This window comes from Carassius gibelio, chromosome A3 (genome assembly GCF_023724105.1).
Source record: "Carassius gibelio isolate Cgi1373 ecotype wild population from Czech Republic chromosome A3, carGib1.2-hapl.c, whole genome shotgun sequence".
NCBI classification, from domain to species: domain Eukaryota; kingdom Metazoa; phylum Chordata; class Actinopteri; order Cypriniformes; family Cyprinidae; genus Carassius; species Carassius gibelio.
The window spans coordinates 19,033,813-19,054,854 of NC_068373.1; the positions used below are offsets into that span (position 1 = coordinate 19,033,813).

General features: G+C 37.2%; 1 protein-coding gene across 2 annotated transcripts in view; it reads left to right on the top strand.

The window, feature by feature from the left end:
- The window catches only part of LOC127950904 (protein kinase C beta type), a 113,913-nt gene that overhangs the window by 30,693 nt on the left and 62,178 nt on the right, over window positions 1-21,042 (top strand). For both annotated transcript variants that reach the window (XM_052548317.1, XM_052548306.1), the window contains exons 4-5: window positions 15,309-15,420; window positions 20,483-20,611. In XM_052548317.1, coding sequence (XP_052404277.1) covers window positions 15,309-15,420; window positions 20,483-20,611 — 241 coding nt within the window. The remainder of the gene's footprint in view (window positions 1-15,308; window positions 15,421-20,482; window positions 20,612-21,042) is intronic.

Consider the following 21,042-nt stretch of genomic DNA (forward strand, 5'->3'; position numbering starts at 1 on the left):
TTTCAAATGGAGCACCATTTAATATACAGAACACAGATCACTGACAAGCTACGCAATATCGTGTTCATTATCAAAGGTGATTCATCTGCGATAATGAACGTGATATTACGTAGCTTGTCAGTGAACTAGACTGCTCTGCCGTGAGATAAGATGCTGTATTCTTTCACATTCTCAAAAGTGCCTTGCAGACTTGATAGTCCTTCACAGCTTCCTTCCCTCAGTCAAACGTACCTTCAGTTCTCAGTAGGGGTGCACGGGTTGACTGGCCATAAATCGGAACTGGACGGTTTTTGCTTAAAATACGCGATCGGCAATCGGCCGGTTTTTGGTCCTTTTTTGGCTGATTTTTCCGGAAGTGTGCCCGCGTGCACACACTACATTGTAATCATTTGCTATCATGTCAATTGTGTGGTAGTATTTTGAATTTTTTTTTTTTTTATTGGATGAATGAAACACTTTGCATCTTTGTTTTATTCGCACCAACATCATTTGATTTAAACACTTTGGAATCATTTATTTATATAGCATACTATTATTTAGACTCACTGGTTAGGACCTTTTTTTAATTTAAAACCAAATTTAAAAACTAAAACAAATACTGAATGCTCATTAAGAAACATCTTTGAATGTGTGTTGATTGTGTTGTTTGGATTGTAGAACTATGCAGTTGTTGCCTTTATTTTCACATGGTTACAGTTAATCTTTTAATTTAAGGCCAGTTCTATGTAGTTTCAACCCAATTCAAAAACAAAATCTAAATGCTGATGTCTGTACCATCTATGTTTGTATTGAATGCAGGCTACTTACTGGACCGTTACTGCTGTTGATTTCAGATGGTTATGGTTATTGTTTTCAATAGCCAAAAGCCAGTTTGGCCTATTAAAAACCAAATAAACATCTTGTTTATGCGCAATTTTCTTCTTTCTTATTTGTTGCTTAAAGATTAAAAAAAAAAAACATCGGAAACTGGTATCGGAATCGGCCAGTTTGCTTGTAAAAAAATCGGTATCGGAATTGGCCATGAAAAATCATGATCGTGAATCCCTAGTTCTCAGAGGAGCACACTAGAAGTCCTGGGTCGGCTCCCCTGCCTAGAATACTTTAATATTTACACAGTGTGCCCAGCAGGACCAGGCAATATGACACGGCTGGCAGACGCTCCTCAAAGGGATTCAGAGTGATCTAAAATGGAGAACGTTGCTGGGATGTCGTTAGCATATTTCCATGCCTCAATCCACATTAGTGATCTGGCGCTGTCCCACCACTTCTCGAAGAAGCCTCGCCATTCATCTCCTTCATGCAGAAGAAATGCACCCTTTCATCTTCCTCCAGAGCCACTTTGATGAGGTTCACGCTTAATTCTGTTTTCACGTTTGTTCTCCACCGCTCTAAAAGTGCCGCCAAAACCATGTGCGCTCTAGACATCGGCGTGTCATTAATCTAGCCTCGATTTCTTTTTGATGAAGCCTTGGCCTTGTGACATTGTCATTAGTTTTTTTCCTGTGTAAATCTACTAGGTAGTCTCAGCAGAGCAACTAAAGGGGATTGTAGGTATAAATATAGTCAATGTCAAAGACAGCCAAGCAAGGCGAACTCAAAGATGTTTTCGAAGAGGCTCGTTTTAGGCTTCAATTATAGAACTGGGCTAATTAGACGTTCACCAAGGGATTTCTGTACCGGTAGTCTCATTAAACTCTCATTCACATCATAAGAACTCTATATCGGATTGAAACTCAGTTGTGCAACAAAAACCAGACCAAACCAGACTTTAGGTGGGTTCATAGTCATGTGAGCCTATGTTTGCTTTTGCTTGCAAGTCATATTCCATAATCTGTTTTTTTGCAATAAAGGGAATTTGTCAAATGTGACAAGGACTGTTGGCTTGGATCAGTAAGGGTTTTAGCACCTTCGATCAAGGGTGTTTAACACCCATATTTAATATCTACCTTTTTTTCTCAATCTAAATCTCAGCCCTCACTCTCATGTTTGATCAATTCACTTTCTTAATAAATAATTGAAATCAATGATATATTAGCATTGCTGTGGTCAGGTTATGTTGCACATAAGGCATTGTCAAATAGTGAGAAAGAGTTTCCCAGTTTATCTTTATGATTGTCACCTCTTAAAAATGTTACAGACAGAGACACACAGCTTCACTGGAATAATTGGCTCCAGTAGACAAGCCATTTGTTCCAGTGCTGTCGTTTGCCACAAGAGCAGAGCTTGTTAGCTGCATTGCTGCCTGTCTGGCATGAGCAACAGTGGAGATGTATACAAGCACACAAACATATATATGTATACATATATACACACAAAAAAATGCCCTGTCCCTACAGAGGTCAAGCCATTTCTAACAAAATAAACACAAGCAATTAAAATGGAGATTTCTGAAAAGTGAAGGATTTAGGGCTGTCAGTCTAATACATTAATCTATTAAATAAATGTAAATAAATGTAATACATATTAGTATATAGTTATTAATAATTTGTAAAAGTTCACGTTAAGTTTAAATGTTTTATTTGTTAAAGTTTAAATTATATTTATAAATATGTATTTATGTATTTCATATGTATGTGTATACATTATACCCACACCCACAAACACAATGAAAACGTACAAACTATACACATACAGACAAACCACGGGTGACAGGAGGGGATGCTTTCAATCCACTTATTTAGGCTAAGCATCAACATTCACAAACCAAAAGAAAAGAACGCAACGAGCTTGTAATCATGACTTTATAAGTTGGAAATAGGAAGTTTCTGATAGCATGTGAAGACAGCAGAAAAAAACTCTCGCTCAACACAGTAGAGTGAATCGTTTTGTTAACATTTTGTTTTATTATTTTGAGTCATATGGGACATGGTAACACACGTCCCTCTCACAATATATTTCTTTACAAATCTATTGCTTTTGCCACTCAGAAATATTCGCACAGTCATGCAGCACGTATCAGCTGCACTCATGCTCTGCTAGCGCTAACACTCACTGATCTATATATAACTGAACCGCACTCTTGCCCACCTCTTCCAAACAAACCAGGCTTTGGGGGCCAAATGTGCTCTGGCATGGTTAAGATAACCTAGTGTCAGCACACCCTAATTATTCTCCCGCATCCTGCACACACAAGTCTCTATCCACCCATCAAGTGTTGTCCAGTGCCGCACTCCCCTGCAATGGGTTCCGCGATCATGCAGGTCTCTAATAGGAAGCTGCTTGTTATAATGTTATGATCGAGGCTCTGGTCTCTGAGCATAACAGTTTTTTCTATAACAAACTATAAAATATTTTCTATAAAAGCGTTAATGTCCTGGTAGTGACAAATGGCTTGTTTTATATTTAATTTAATAACATTAATGCTATAAGTTGAAATTTAGGCTAAAATAAACATTTTAACTGCTATTATGTAAAAGGAACACTGCTTTAAAAATCGCCTTATTTGTTTAACCGTTTGCAAACCAAACCATGTTATTACTTTTGTTTATATAGCAGTATGCCTACTTTTAAATGAAAAAAGTGCTCAATACACTACTATTGAAGCAATTTGTGTTACCAAGCAATTGAACAGGTGTACCTAATAAAGTGGCTGGTGAGTGCATGGCATGGGTCTGTACTCTAGAACAGGACCTTTTCATTTTAATGATGACTTAATGTATGAAGGCAGTAGCAGAATGAATTTGGAAGGGTACAAAATCATCTTGGCTACCAATATTCAAGAAAATGCCACCGAACTCATTAGAAAGCACTTCATATTGGATCAGGACAATGACCCAAAACATCCTGCCAGTTCAGTCAAGGACTTTATCAGGGCAAAGGAATGTAAAGTCTTTGATTGCCCGAGTCAATCTCCAGATTTAAATCCGATTGAACTTTAATTTCACCAGCTGAAGAGGAGACTAAAGACAGAAACTCCCCAAAACAAGCAACAGTTGGAATTGGCTGCATTAAAGACTGGGGAAAAGCATTTCAAAGCATAAGACCAAGAGTCAGGTGATGTCTATGGGTTGCAGACTCACTGCTCTGATTGCATGCAAGGGATCTGCAACTAAACATTAGCTTGCAATCTTTTACATCTGCCTTAAATTCATCTGTTCCAATACGTATGCTCACATCAAATAGTGGGATGAAGTCTAAAAGTGCTGTGCTTTTTATTTGGTAAAACATGTGTGTGTAGAAAGACCTGATAATAAAATGTGATATTGATGATTTCAAATGTATTGACTCCACAGCAGAGAAATCAATTTTGTCTTTACTGTTCCAATACTTATGGAGGGCACTGTGTGTGTATATATATTTATTCACATAACAATTTATAGATCAATAACTACCTGTACCATAACCGGTTTGGAAATATTGTGAGCTGAATAAATGTTTTTGAGAAACACATAAAGACCCCCTTAGGCTCTCTTTTCATCTTCTTCCATTCACAAAACTTAACCCTTTCTAGAAATTTCCACCCCACCTCCCACTCCCCACTGTCATTATGTGAAATCCCGCTGGGATAGTCATGGATGCGCCCACATGCTCTACCAGAGGTGGGTGATATCTATAAATACCCCTCTCACACTGGTTGCATGCTCCCATGAGGCGCTGATTTAATAAGGCCAGCCAGGCATTTGCATAAACATGTTTCCTGCACCAGTCACACTTTTCTCTGATTGGATGATTTACCTTTTATGCTTGTAGGCATGAAGGTATAAAGAGCGTAGAAGTGTATTCAAATGTAAGCTGTTTGTTTGGATGTGCTGTTCTCTGTGTGAATATGCAGTATGCAATATGTGCAGTTATTTAAAGAGCAGTTTCAAGGAGAAACCAAACGTCACTCTGTTGCTGAGGAGTGTGGCTGTTTGCTTGTCACAAAGCATTAAAAAGCAAACATGTCTGTGTGTGAAAAATCCATTTGACCACATCACTGTCCCTCAGACCAAATTATTGTGTATTATTACCGTTTATTATATATACAATGTAAATAGAAATTTGTTCAGTTTACTTAATTCAATTGTGCAAACTTACCTTAAACGCAGTAAACTTAACTTGTTATTTGTGTCAACATTTTAAGTCATTATTGGACAATTCTGATAATGCTCAGCTAAAAATGTGCATCCATTATTTTTTTTATTTTTTTATTTTAGTTTCATATTTTTTTATTACGTGTACATTTAGTATGTAATAATTGAGATTATTTTACATTTATTGTTATTAATTATAATCTTGTACACTATAAGACCTCTGTCTTATGAATTGTTTGATCATGTAACTATATATTTGTATTTATGTTCATGTTATCGATCAACTTTGTTAATCATCCTTGGGTTTTTGAATGGCACTATATAAATAAAACATATTATTTTTAGAATTATTACTATTGCATGATCAACTGTAACCTTCAACTTTTTGGTCATGACTCTTTCTTGTAGCAAACCACAGAAACTGCACTTTGCATAACTCAGTGGTACTGACAACTGTGATAAATGCTACCCAAAACCCCCGTCTTCGACACGATCATAATCTACAGCTGCTACTGAAGTAAAACATGCCTCATAAATAGTGCAGTAGTTGGAGAAAAAGAGGAAATGGAAGTGTGAAAGTATGTGTTTGTATGTCTTCACACAGAAATGTTCGGCTTGCTCAAGTGTATATTTTTGTCCTTTAGCCAGACGCATCATGAACTCTTGCTGTGACAGGTACTAGCCTGTTGCTGGGCATTGGGCTTTGGCCATCACCATGGGAACCCTCTGAAGGCCACCGGGTGCGAGGGCTCTATATTTCTATTGCGTCTCCTCTGCCTTCCGTCTTCCATTTGAACTCTTTTTGTACAGAACTGCCTGCATCTTCTTATTCAGTACTGATTATTGGATGACTCAGTGCGCTGTGTGATAGAAGCATTTAAGTGGGAGGATTGTGCATGCGCTCTCTCTGAAAAGAATCTTTGTTGCTTTGTAGAAAAACAGCAGCGTTTTCCTCTATGACAGACATAATAGCATTTGTACACAATTTACGGTAGCTTAGGTGAGATGATTATCAAGTATTAAGGTCCTTTCTAATGACTCACATCAGTGTTGCTCAGTGCATAAGACCAGGGGTTTTCAACCTTTTAGGAAATGCGCCCCCCCCCCCCCCCCAAGTTTGTCTAATTTCATTCACGCTTTTTCATTAGTATTATTTATGTAAGAAATGCACGGATCTGTTACACATAAATTTAACATTTTCTTTACTTGTTTACGTTCACCTAAAACAACTGACTGCGCTTACAAGGAGACTTGTCAAGACAACCATTGGTATTTTTTTATTGTTGTATTTTTGTTTTAACATAAATTGGTTATTGTAGGTACTTTGTTTTACTATATCTTTCTTTTTTTTTTGTATTTAGTTTTGTATGCAGTTTTTGCCATTTCCATGCCTCACGTGTCCGGTTTTGTGCGAGAACAAATAAAATCTGTGCTTTCGCGTTACAATAATGCGCTCTCGACATTTGTCCAAAAAATAACGCCATAAGAACAGCTTTATCACAGCACGTGAGTACTGCATTGAGATGTCTTGGGCTAAAATGTCTTAAAATTACTTCAGTGTTTAAACTGACAAGGCTTAAAACACGTGACAATGAAAAACTTTGAGGAAGCAACACTGGCCTGATCGTTAAGACCGTTTTTAGGGTCTAAGTTGACAGATGGTGGGGCTGAAACCCACCTAAAAAGAGTTTAGAATCGCCCCTGGTATAGTGTGCGAAATTATACTGAAACATAAATATATAACCAGTTTACCTGATTCAATGTGATGGCTGAACTTAAATCATCGTACACTGTCAATAAGCGTGACTGATACTCGAGCCAACTCTGCTCTACCTGTCGACTAGCAGTGGGAGTCAGATTGCCCCCTAGTGGATGGCTAAAGATTTGCTAACTCATATTCATAAATCCTCAAGGGAATGTCTGAATTAACTGATGCTCACGCCCCCCTTGACAGGAGCCGCCTCACAGGTTGAAAACCCCTGCATTAGACTATGGAGTGAGGCATGGTATCTTAAAGGGATCATATGACGTTGCTAAAAAGAACATTATTTGGTGTGTTTGGTGTAATGCATTGTGTTTATGTGTTTTAAGGTTAAAAAAAAAACATTATTTTACACATACATACTATACATTATTGTTGCTCCTCTATGCCCCACCTTTCTGAAACATGTACATTTTTACAAAGCTCATTGTTCTGAAAAGTGAGGTGTATGCTGATTGGCAAGCTATCCAGTGCATTGTGATTGGCCAAATGCCTCAAGCGTGTGACGGAAGTGTTACACCCCTTAACATACTGTGATGCTGTGCGTCCCGTTGTGACGAGACAAAACCAATAAAACCCATTACAAATGTGGCATTTGTTGCATCCAGCAGGGGCGTCGCACCCGTGGGGGATGTGGGTGTTTTAACACCCACACTTTTCCCGGTGAGAGGGTTCAACACCCACACGTTTTCTGCAGTTTTTCCGCAGTTTTGCACAAACACCTTACTACAGTCGCTCCTCCGTTTCTCTGGCCGCTCTGTGTCTGCGCTCGCCGCGGCTGCCTCCTCCCCCCTCCCTCTCATGACACCTGCTTTGAGCCTGACCGGCTGATGATTGGCTGTTCTGCCTTAAGTCCCGCCTCTCTTGGGGTGTTATTGGTCAGCTCGTGCTGAGGAGGCGGGAACCTAGGCGGGAAGAGTTTGGGATTGGGAAGATGTTCTGTTATCGTTTTTGTTGACATGTCGAGTGTTTTCGGTATTATATTTCGTTTTTTAGACTAATGCTAATTTATATTATTGGGATATTGTTCAGCAGCTAGCTAAATTTGGTTATGTAACGTTATGTGGCATGCAATGTATAACATAACTGTGATGAAGAAGGCAGGGAATTGCCAAGGAGGGTGGACAAACTGGCATTGTTAAGCAGTGTATTTATGGGTTCATTGCCAGTGCAACTGATTTTGATATTTTGAGCATTGTTTGTTGATTAGCTGAATACTTTTGTGGATACTTACTGAGTGTTTGATTGTAATGTTACCTGTTGAGTAGAAAAAAGTGAGAAATGATGACATTGTTTGCCTACCTGTTGAAGAATTATGAAAAAAAAATGTATATTATTTTAATGTTTAAAAACAGTAAATTGTTACATTATTTATACCACCAGAGAAAAAGCTCTGTGTGGGCGTTTTTTTTTTCTCCCCTTTTCTAATTTTTTTTTTTTAATGTAGGATCATTTTTTTTTCAGCCAAACTTTAAGCCCTGCATTTTGTACCCCTCTGTCACTGTATTCAGCGTTTTTTTATTTTTATTGTTTATAAACAAACCACATCCATCCCCCACACTTTTGAAAAGCTTGCTACGCCCCTGGCATCCAGTGAGGACATAATTACTGATTATAATGACTTATACTGTCTTTTTACACGTTGTGTATCACACCGCATAAACATAAAACCATGTCTGCATTTGTAATTGGAGAAACTACAAACAGCAAGCGCTACTCTACACTGCTCAAAGCTCACGTTTGAATCATCAGTGGCAAATTCTTTAAATATGAAAACGTACTTACAGTCTGTGAGTCAGAAGCACCAAACTTCCTTGCAAAGTTGGAATTGCCCCACTTTATAGAAACAACCTTTGTGAACAGCCTTCAGGAAAAAGTCATTCGTAAAATTTGCAGCACACATCTGAATATTTGAGTTGAACAGTTCTCAACTTAACCACTAGTTTCTAGTTGTGTCCTCTTTTGGAAGGCCAAACAAAGTAGTTTCCCTTTCACAATGAAACACACAGCATCTCCACAACAAGGCGGCTGTTACAATACTACAGCGAGAATCAAAGTCATGCCTTTTTTCTTTTATTGAACATTTGGGCAGTGTTATGATAATCTTCCCACAACAGTGACGTAGACGTGGGGGTGGGTAAATTAGCTGTTTTTGGAAGGCGAGTCTTAATTTTTCTAAAGAATATATCTTTGGGCTTGTTGAGACTTTAGTCTATGCAACTTTAGGGATCTTATCTATGCACAAACAGCTTGCAACACTCTAAAGAGAAAAGAAAACTTTAAGCATTTCAATGCACCATTCAGAGTACAAACTGATTAACTTTGACCCTTTGAAGGGTGCTAAAAAATTTTTTTTGCATCATTTATACAGGGGCAAGTTTAAGTTTGTGATTTGATTTGATTTAGTCAAATATATTTATATAAAACCATGAGCCAGCCATTTTTATTGTACAAGGAGACAAATGAATCGTATTTTAAGGCACTTACTTATGAAAGAGCTTTTAGTGATGGAGTTTCTAGAGGGGTGTGACAGGAGAGTACTCAGTTGTCAAACAAGCTGCTTGATATGTCACAGTTTAATCTGTGGCTTTCCTGTGTAACACTTGCTGTTTCCTGTGAACAGCTTTGTGGGGGGTTTTCTTGGTTTCCCAAACACCTGCATTAGTCTGAGGGAACTGTGAACTTCTTGCATGACAAGTTCAGCCAATCCAAACACACCACTCCCCCACTCTGAAGAAGCTTCATTTCACTTTGTCACACTTCAGGATGTAACATATTCAGTTTGTAATAAGAATAAACCTATCTGTGTTTGTATAAATCTGAATTTTTTGAGCACTAATCTGAATATTCGGGGGTTGTGCCTATGGTGGTTATGGCCTTTTTCTCACTCTTTTTATGTGATCGCACATAACGGTGGAAAATATTAAAAGATCTCTTAAAGATCTTTTCTCTGCAACCACAAGCTGAGCTCTTTTTCAGTCTACCAGTCTGTGACTTGTATAGAGGTTGATCTACAAACCACAGTGGGGGGCGAACTGTAAAATGTCTCAGATTGCTTTGTGCAAAAGGATGCATGTTTGTTGGAGTCATTTAAAAAGAACAGACAAAAGAAAACCTTGTCCAGTGCATGGTTTTGTTTATGAAGTTGTCTGAAGCACATAGTATAGGATTTATAATTATAATATTGAATATTGAAAATTGTCTTGTTTGGTCATTTAAAAAAAAAAAAAAAGTGTGTGGCTCAGGTTGTGCTTAAATTATTGGGGATTGAATGCCCCCATACAGATAATAAGACCTGAAATCAGCTACAAAACTGACGGGTTGTTTGTATAATACTGTGTAGTTAAATATATATACAATTGGGAATTAAATGTTTTTGTAATAAATTAAAAATACTAGTTGCACAAAGATGGTGCTATGATTTTATTTGACTCTGTCACTTGTTGATTATCCTGTCTGTGGATCTCTGTTTGGCCAGGCACCCATATGTTGGGCTTAATTTCATCTACCGGCTTTCGTTGTTTGTTATTGTTTGTATGCTGCTCACTGTGTCCCATCTGTATTGGTTGACAGGGAATTATAATACAAATGAATTATACTGTGTCTGTTCTCTTTATTATGAGTGAATCTGTGTTTTGTCGCAAGGGCCAGCGCTACAGGGGTGACATTGTCATCAGACTATTCAGATGAGTCTACAAAAGGCCCTTCACATCTGCACATACTCTGCATTTCACAGCCCTCTTCTGATGTGCCTTCATTGGTTTGAATGGACCTTCACAGAGATGAGCACGTCATATTGTTCTCTGTGCTGCTGCAAATTGTTTGTGGTGCCATGAGGTCCACCAGTATCTCGATTATGAACCGTTTCTGAATGCTAGAAAATCTATTCATGTGAGGGCTTTTTTTTAAAGGCATAGTTCACTCAAAAATAAAAAAATAAATATAAATAAAACAATTGTCTTAGACTCCATTGAAGTTAATTCTATAGACCAGAACTTTTGAAATATTCTACAAAAGGTTATTTGAATGGTAATTTACTCAACACACTTAAAATATGATTTTGAAAATATGTAGTTCCGCTCAGTTATACGTAACAGATACTGTTTTTGTAGTACCCTTTTGTAGTAAGTGTACCTGGAAAAAATATGAAATATTGTATTTGAGTTGCAAAGTATTGAGTTGCAAAGCATGCATTTTCTAAATAAACTCATGGGCTACGTACATCTCAGTGCATTTAACATTTGCCGGCAAAACATTTGACGTTGGTTGTAACATTTGCCGGCAAACACAAGAAGAAAATTTACTTATTATTGGTCCATAATTCACAGAGGCCCTGACATCTTCTGTTTCCAAAAGCTTGTTCAATGTTGTTTAATATGTCTGGGATGGTTAATATAATTTGAATTAAGCACTTAACTGCTTTCCATTGAGCTTTGAAAGTGCACTGCTCTAGCGGTTTGCATATTTCTGTCCAAATTGCCCACTGGGTGGTCAAGTAGGTTTTGTGGTTTGCTCAGTGCTGTTTATATTGTTTAATGAGTTGCTAAGGTTTGATTGTTTGTAAAGTGCTATCCAAATTGATATTTTCACAATTGGTCTGGTGAAATACAGAAAATATATCCACTGGATGTTGCACAGAATCGGCCCGTGCTGCATGATTTGGTTGAGTAGTAGTAGTTTTGTCACACATTTGAAGTGTATAATAATTAGGCCAAAAACAAACATATTGTTTTCAAGCAATGATAAACTAACAAGTAATATGTAATTAAGTTTGGGGTCAGGAAGATTTTGTATTTTTATAGAAATTAGTGCTTTTATTCAGCAAGGAAGGATGCATTAAATGGACAATCTTAACTTACTTTGATTTAAATATTTAGTCTATAATCTTACAAAATATTTCCATTAGGGATGCACCGATTGACCGGCCATAAATCGGAACCGGACGGTTTTTCCTTAAAATACGAGATCGGCAATCGGCCGGTTTTTGGTCCAATTTTTCCGGAAGTGCGTCCGCGTGCACAAACTACATTGTAATCATTCGCTATGTCATTTGGGAAGTATTTCGAAATCTGGAAGTGCAGAGCTACATGTCTGAGGCACAAATAACAGGAAGCGAACAGCCGTTGTTGTACTGGCGCACAAAATATGAGTCCCTTTCCTGCGCGCACTGAAGCTGCGAGTGTTCTGTACCTGTCCCTGCACAAGCAGAGACAGTGAAGTGATGTTCAGCTCAACTTCTCGCGTGTTGGATGAGAAACGAAAAGGACTCAACTGTGACAAAACTGAAATGTTTTTTTTTGTTTTTGTTTTTTTGTTAAGTAGAACTTGCATAGACGACATACATGACAGAAGTAATCATCAGTTCTGTATAGGATGATTATTTTTATTTTACCTTAAAATTACATCGACTTAATTTAATTAAAAAAAAATCTCCTGCTGTAGCACACTGAAAAAAAGTGTTTCATTCATCCAATTAAAACATTTTAGGGTAATGATTCACATCTATTAACACTTTGCATCTTTGTTTTATTCGCATCAACATTATTTGATTTTAACATTTTGGAATAAAGTATTTATATAGCATACTTTTATTGTCTAACTGGTAAAGACCTTTTTAAAATTTAAAACCAAATTTAAAAACTAAAATACTGAATGCTGATTAAGAAACCTCTTATTGAATGTGTGTTGATTGGACTTAAGAACTATGCAGTTGTTGCCTTTAATTTGGTTACAGAGAGTTAATCTTTTAATTTAAGGCCAATTCTCTGTAGTTTCAACCCAATTCAAAAACAAAAGCTAAATGCTGATGTCTATACCATCTATGTTTGTATTGAATGTAGGCTACTTACTTCGCAGTTATTGCCGTTTATTTCAGATGGTTACGGTTATTGTTTTCAATAGCCAAAAGCCAGTTTGGCCTATTAAATAAAGAAAAAAAAACATCTTGTGTATGCACACTTTCCTTATTTCTTGTTTGTTGCTTAAAGATAAAAAAAAATCGGAAATCGGTATCGGAATCGGCCAGTTTGCTTGTAAAAAAATCGGTATCAGAATCTGCAAAATAAAATCATGATCGTGCATCCCTTATTTCCATCACAAGCAAATGCTATTCTTTTGTGTTTTCTATTCATCAAAGAATCTTGAAAAAATAATATATCAGGGTTTCCACAAAAATAATAAGCAGCACAATCAGACACTGAAGACTGGAGTAAAAAAAAAAAAAATGAAATAGAAAATCATTATTATTATTAGAATTAGGGCCTGGCGATAAAACAATGATTTCCTTAATAAAATAATAACAAGAGTTCGATAAATGTTGAATATAATGTACATTTTTGTATATAAATATATATAATGTATATATTTTTTCCAGTTTACTAATTCTATATTTATTATTTTTATTATCTGTGGCTTGTCACTGTCGGTTTGTGCTGTGGAAGATTGTCAACAAAACAAATTATGTGAACATATGTGTAAACATACCTGGCAATAAAGCTCTGATTCTGTTTCTGATAATTACAGTATTTTCTGTGATTAAGTTATAGTGTTTGTGAATTTATACTTAATGTATTTAGACTACTGTTTTCACACAAATACTTAGAAACCATATAGTTACATTTTTACCATGGTACTGAGCATGTATGATTTTAACTGTGGTTATAATGATCAAAATGTATGCAAAAGACCAATGGTTAATTTAAATAAAACTCAAACAGTAATAATAATTTAATTTGATAATGAATATAAATTTACATCTGCGTCCTAACTTAAGCTACTACTACTGTCCACTCAAGCTACTGTCAAATGTGCGTTTCTAAGAAACCAAAAAAAAAAAAAATTATCTCTCTTTAGAACATGCAGATATTTGTTTTGTTAAGGAAAAATGACTGGAAAAGTATTCTGACTGTAAAAAGTCATTTAAAACCACAATAAACGTTTTAACCTTTTAACTTGAAATAAATAAAGATTTGAAATGGAGCGGGAATTATCTATATCGACTGATAGTCAATTTTGTATTGAGATAATTTGTTTGGCCATATTTCCCAGCCCTAATTATAATAGTAAGGCAAATGTATGCATGCAAAAGCATTTCCCAGAATAAATGGCTGTTTTTAAATGGCCTTCAATGAATAAAAACACTTTTAGCCTGGAGAGCATGTAGTTGCAGTATGCACTAGCAGAGGCTAACGGGCTTTGCCAAACTTTGACCCCTTTGCAAGTACTTACTGTGATTTTTCTTTTAATATTATCATGTAGCCTTACTCTCTTTCTCACTCTCGTCTCTTCCACCTACTCCCTCTATCATTTCATCACCTCTGCTTCCCTACACGGTGTGCTCTTGGATGTGAGACTCTGACCTCTTCTCATTGCGTATTCCTCTTCTGTAAGAGTATGTAACACAGTCCTGTGGGCTTTGTGTGTGCTGCATATGCTCACCGGGGTGCTTCTGTGCGCCCAGGACACAGGCCGTGTGGAAGCTGCTCTCTTTGTGTGTAAGTGTCAATGCTACCATGAGCTGTATTCAGAGGGAGAATATTAAAACCGCTTCTTATGAATAGAAAATCATAAAAGAGTCCCTGCTAAATGAATAATGGATGAATCACTTTGGGGGAGGCGAACATGAAGGGTATTCTGGTGTGCCAGTATTTCAGCTGACTGGCAGTGCCCTACTGACCTGGCGATCCAGTATCACTCCGGTGTCGTACTGCATCATTATATAATCTATATACGATTAAAGTATTTTAATATTATGTTTATGATGTATATAATGTAAATTGCTATTATTATTATTATTATATGATTTTATTCTATATAATAGATTTTTATGAACTAAATATTCTTGTGAAAACCGATGGTATATATACTGTATATATATATATATATATATATATATATATATATATATATATATATATGGTATATAGTTTTTAAAAATAATTATTTGATAAATGGATGAAATTGTGATGAAAAGATAAAAAAACATAATTAAGTTCAATTAAAAAAAGTTTTGTGTGTGTGATAATGTAAAAGTCTGTTACTTTTTAATAATTTAATGCATGCTTGTTGAAAATATTTGTCTTGCCTTACTGAAATCTTACTTTTCAATGGTGGTTGTATTTATACATTTATATAATACAGTATTTCCTATTGCACATCTGTAGTTTGAAATGTGTTGTACACACAATCCAACTGCTTTTAAACCGTTTTTTTTTTTTACATTCTGATTTCCGTTTCCTTCTTTTTAACAGTAGCAAAAAAAGTTAGCATTTAAATATTGTAAAGCTATGAGCTACATTTCTTTCTCACTTCTCCTTGCCACACCTGTGCTTTTACCATGTAAAATACCTGTTTTAATTCCTCTGTGACCGTGAATACACCCGACTAATTTCTCTTCTGCTTGTTTCAAATGTACTTCCCCTTTAGGAATTTTTGCACTGTGTATTTGAGTTATTGCATTAACTCCCAGGTTATTTTTGGTAATGCTTATTTAAGGCTAATGTGGCTGACTGCTCTCTTTTTGTGTCTTTCTGAAGGACCCGCGCAGTAAGCACAAGTTCAAGGTCCACACGTACTCCAGCCCCACCTTCTGTGACCACTGCGGCTCTCTGCTGTATGGACTCATCCACCAGGGCATGAGATGTGACCGTGGGTATCTCTCACTTTCCTTGATTTCCACTCAGGCGCTCAATAACACATAATCAACCAATCAACCTTTTGAAAAAAAGTTTTTACATACTTTGATAGTTTCAAAGTGCAAGAGTGCAAGTTCTTGTTTTGGTGTAGATGTTGTAGGGTTGGCTGGATATCAAAATTTAGGATTCGGTCTGATACCAGCCCCTGCTGCAGGTTCTTTATGAATCTCTTTGTGATTTAGCATATTAATTAAGATAAAGAGAGTTGCATTTTGTTACAGGAACATTTAATAAACTGAATCTGTCAGAATAGGTGCAATTTAAATCAAGTGGGATCATAGAATTAACAGTTTAAACGTATGTACTGGAATATTATAGTAAATAACAAAAACTAAATTATTTTGTTCAAAGGGAAACCGATAAACTACAAAGGTTTGAAGTCAGTACGTTTTTTTAAATTAAAGAAATGTGTACTTTTATTCAGCAAGGGTGCATTAAATTGATCAAAAAGTGACAAATGCTGATTTGTTTTTTACTTTATTCATCATAGAATCTTGGAGAGAGAGAGAGAAAAAAACAGTTTTCAGCATTTGATAATAATGTTTCATGAGCAAGTAATTCAACACATTAGAAAGGTTTTCTGAAGGATCAAGTGACACTGAAAACTGGAGTAATGACTGCTGAAAATTCAGCTTTCCCATCACAGGACTAAATTATATTAATATACACCACTCACCAAGGTTGCATTTATATGATCAAAAACAATTCAAAAGAACAGTTTTCTATATGTTACACACCGATGAGCCATAACATTGTGACCATCCATCTAATAACCTGTGGGACCTCCTTTAGCCCACAAAACAGTGGCCACGTGAGGAGGTTTTAAATTGAACGAGGTGGCTATAGGTCTCTTGGGGTATGTGGTACATTAATGTCAACAGCAGGTCCTTCAGATCCCATACATTGCAGAGTGGTGGTGATGGAGCACAAATCCGCTTTTCGAAGTCAAACCACAAATGTTTGATTAGATGAGTTTGGAACCACCTCGAACCACTCCTTGAACGTTCTGGCAGTGTGGCATGGCGCATTATCCCAACCCAGGCTCATTCAAAATACGTGCCTCTAGATACATTTCTGCAACATTATTACGTACCTTACTGCATGTTTCCCGGCAGTTTCAAAGTGAAATGTCCAGTGAGTGGCGTTAAAACAATACGTTCAATACGTGACTCTCGCATGTTTTTTTACGCTGATATAGGCACACAATGCTGTCTTTTTATTACATATCTTATGTATTGTGGCGGTTCATAATTCAAATATCTGTATATAACTGTCGCTAAAAGTTAATGATCTATAATGTTGGAAATATCCCCTACATCAAACACAACCCTAAACCTACCCGACAGTGTTAACTATTAATTCTTTTGTCGAAGAATAGTTTCACGGGATTCTTACCGGAGCTCTTCACCACTTACCGTAAGTGCAACGCCATACTGCGTTAGCTACTGCGTTAGCTACCGAACAAACCTACTGAATATGAAACCCCATACATATGAAGCTGGATATGTGATGCTAATGTTCAAAAGTATCAGTTTTGATATCTCGCAGGATGCTAAAATTGTTTTGAATATATAACATAATATTCCTCAAGTAATTGTGCGAGAAATAGGCTTTATTAATCAAAACTGTGGACCTGAAATCATACTTTGTGTGAAAAGTAATAAAATTTGTTGGAGTTTTATTGTCTCCAGTGTTTATTCTTAACTGGAAACTGCAGCGATTCATGTGTAAGTGGGTTTCAGTTTTGCAGAAATGTATTTAGAGGCACGTATTTCGAATGAGCCTACATTGCATTATCCTGTTGGTAATGTCCATCACTGGCAGGGAACACAGTTGCCATCAGTGTGTGCACTTGGTCTGCAATAATGTTTTGGATACCTGACAGCTGCCAGGAACTGTGCTAATAGCGACTCAGTGGTGCAGTCTGTTAAGCCCTTGGTTCTGAGCTTCTGAGGTCATGGGTTCGAATCCAGGGCACTTAATGTTGTTAATGTTGTGCATGTACAGTGCTCTCTCCACCTTCAATACCAGGACTTAGGTGCCCTTGAGCAAGGCATCAAACCCCCAACTGCTCCCCGGGTGCCGCAGCATGAAGGCCGGCCCACTGCTCCGGGTGTGTGTTCACAGTGTGTGTGTGTTCACTGCTCTGTGTGTGTGCACTTTGGATGGGTTAAATGCAGAGCACGAATTCTGAGTATGGGTCACCATACTTGGCTGAATATAACGTCACTTCACTTCTGTAATGATATAATGGTGCCTAAAGTGTCCCAACAGCATAACCGGCCAGTGTCTGCCCAAAAGTAAATCCAGGTGCCATAGCCTCTGTTGATATCAATCTGTTGCGATTCAATCTCGATGATCTTGGGATCTTGGCAATGGTGTGCAGTTAGCAAGGGGACCCACCTGGGTCGTCAGCTACACAGGCCCATACGCAGAAGGCTGTGGTGAACTGTGTCCTTTATTAAACTGTGATAAATCGCCAGCTTTTCCCATTCTGACACCGAACACTACTGACTGAAAGCTGGTCCTCAGATGGTGTATATATACTGCTCTGTGAACTGCACCTGCACATTTGGTTGCTCTTTGGTTACTCATAAAAATGCAGGCTTAGTGAGTTTAAGAGACTTCTTTCAAAAACACACAAAAAAATCTTCCCAACTCCAAACTTCTGAACGGTAGTGCAGGCAGCATGAACTTTCTTTTTCCCAGTCTCATATGCTCTGCATCTATTTTAATACCTGCATCGGCACATTGACCCACATATTATGGGAATGATAATCAATTATTCTATAAGTTCTATAATAAATGCATTGAACCTTTTCATTCTCAAATCATGCATTGATGCATACAGACACCATTAACTTAACATCAGCGTTCCCATTTTACGTCACACATACAATTTGAACTGCCAAATTGTACTGAATAGCTGCACTTTGTTTAAATTCAAAATGCGTGTTACTACCCATAATGTTTTTTATGATACCATTTGTACTGTATACCATGCAACCCTAGTATAATGGTTGGGTGATCCCTGCGAGACGAATATCCTGGGAACATAACCAGGCCGTATGAAGTCCCGCTAACAAAGTACCTGACTAAAAAGAGATTTTCCATCTCACAGTCATCTACCTCTTATCCAGTGTCCAATACATAAAAAATTCAAAATGTTCACTTAGCAACTGTCCAAGCCTCCGGGGCACAGATATTCACCACCACATACCTGATTGTTGGCTAAAAAATATTCATTGACATAACAGCATATTTTCCAGCAGCTCTTTACTCTTATTAATGCATGACAGGCAGGTAGGCAAGTGAGCAGACAGGTGGTGTAAAGATGAGGCGCTTAGCATCTTCACCTGAAACATGACACAAATTGTTCTGGTTGCAGACAGGGAGAGCTATAATTACCTCTGTTTAGTTTCCAATGTGTGCATCGTCTTCTCTGGGGCCCTCTACACTGTTTACACTCCAGCTATGGCTTGCACTGTCACACTTCTGACTGAACTGTGGAGAAGTGCTGCAGTGCACGACGGAGTACAGTGTGTGTGAGTGTGTTCTTGGGTGTTTGCTTGTTTCACAGTCATGTTCATGTTTGGCTATTTGATATGTAAACTTATGTTGAGTCCACCTGCTTCTCTTTGGCTTGGGGCCTCCAACGCAACAAAAGCATCATAACTGTGATTAGCATCTTTGCTACTGCTGTAATGATCAGTTTACTGTAGAGTAGTCAAGCAGCCTATTTATTTCTGATGGAGCTGGATGGCCTCGCTTGATAAGAAGTTTACTAGCATCCAAAACACACATGCTGGTGATGTTTTTAGCAGGGGAGACTCGTTTGTTCCTGGTCAGATCATAGAACCATAAAACACTGTTCCTTTCTTTCAAAATTCAGCTTCCGGTCTATTGCATACATAGCAGGAATCTTCTAGGACAGCAACTGAAATATACAATGTGCAATTTGGTATCAGAAAAAAAATTCAAATAAATAATAATAATGCAGAATTTGTCTCTTTGCCTTTGACCTTTTTAAAAAAAAAAATTATATGTACCATTTATCGGTTGCACTTTATTTTACAGTACGTGTACAAACATGTACTTATAGTGTACTTGCAGTGTATTTATCTAAGAAAGTTCTGGTAACACAAGGTAACTACATGGGGTAGGGTTAGGATTAGGGGTAGGTTCAGGGTTAGTACCTAGTTATTACATAGTTATTGTAATTACTATAATAAGTACATAGTATGTACATGAGGAACAGGACTGTAAAATAAAGTGCTACCCGTTTATCTGTATGTACACTTATGTAACTTGAAGGTAGTAATAGTCACCTTTAGGCATAAATAAGATACAAAAAAAGTTTCACCAAACTGTATTTAACAAAAAAAAAAAAAAAAAAAAAAAGAGTAAAAACAGCAATATTTTGAGAGATTTTAATAAAAAATTAAATGTTTTCTTTTTTATGTATATTTTTATATTTGTTAATTTGATGACAATTTTCAACAATTATACCAGTCTTCAGTGTCACATTATGCTTTAGAAGTCATTGTAATTCGCTGATTTTGTGCTCAGTGAATTTATTTATGATCAGCATTGAAAACAATTGTTCTGCTTACTAGTTTCGTTCAAAATTTCATAAAAAGTAATTTTAGTTTTTTTTTTTTTTTGGAATACATTTCTGTCACTTTTGATCAATTTAATGCATCTCTCCTGGATAAAATTAGGTCTATAAAAACGTCGCTTTAAATTTGCTTTCAGGGATTGCCTTTACTTGCAAAGGATACATTTGATGCAGTCTACATGTTGGTAGGAGACTTATGAGTCATTGCGGAGCTGCCATTCATAGTTACAGAATTTGCTCAACAGGTCTTTGGTAGAAGGAAAACACTTTCCCTTTCCGTCTAGCTTTTAAAAGGTCACACATATATAGATTCATGTCTCATCTTTTATACAATGTGCATCTGTAAGTTGGGGTTGTGGGTTAACATCTCTCCCCCTTTTTGTCTCCCTCCATGCAGACTGCTTGATGAACATCCATAAGCGCTGTGTGGCCAACGTGCCGAGTCTGTGTGGGACTGACCACACTGAGAGGAGGGGCCGCATCCAAATCACCGCAGAGATCAAGAACAATGTGCTCACCGTCAGCAGTGAGTCACCGCTGCCCACTCACACACATCACTGCTGCACACATGTGCATGGAAGCAAACACTCACTCACGCCTTCCTAAACCGTGCACCACTCGCTGGTGGATCCTGAACCTCTCGTTACCACACACATGCCTTCGTTTGACCCTTGAAGAACAGCCAAAAATGCACTTTAAAGGCAAATCTTGCATGAATACTTTCAGTTGAGGCATGAAGTGTGCTGCTCTCGAGTCTTGTGGGAATTTCCTTGTGTCTGATTCCTCCTAGTGGTGAATCCAAAGCTAGGATATGTTTAGACTTGTATGCACCATTGCAGGGCTTTTGAACAGGTGCTTATTGTAATGGAAATACCCAGCTGCTTTTAAAGTCTGTGTAAAGGCAATTCAGAGAATTGTTTCTCAACACATTATAAATGTTAGAAATGCATTGCTGAA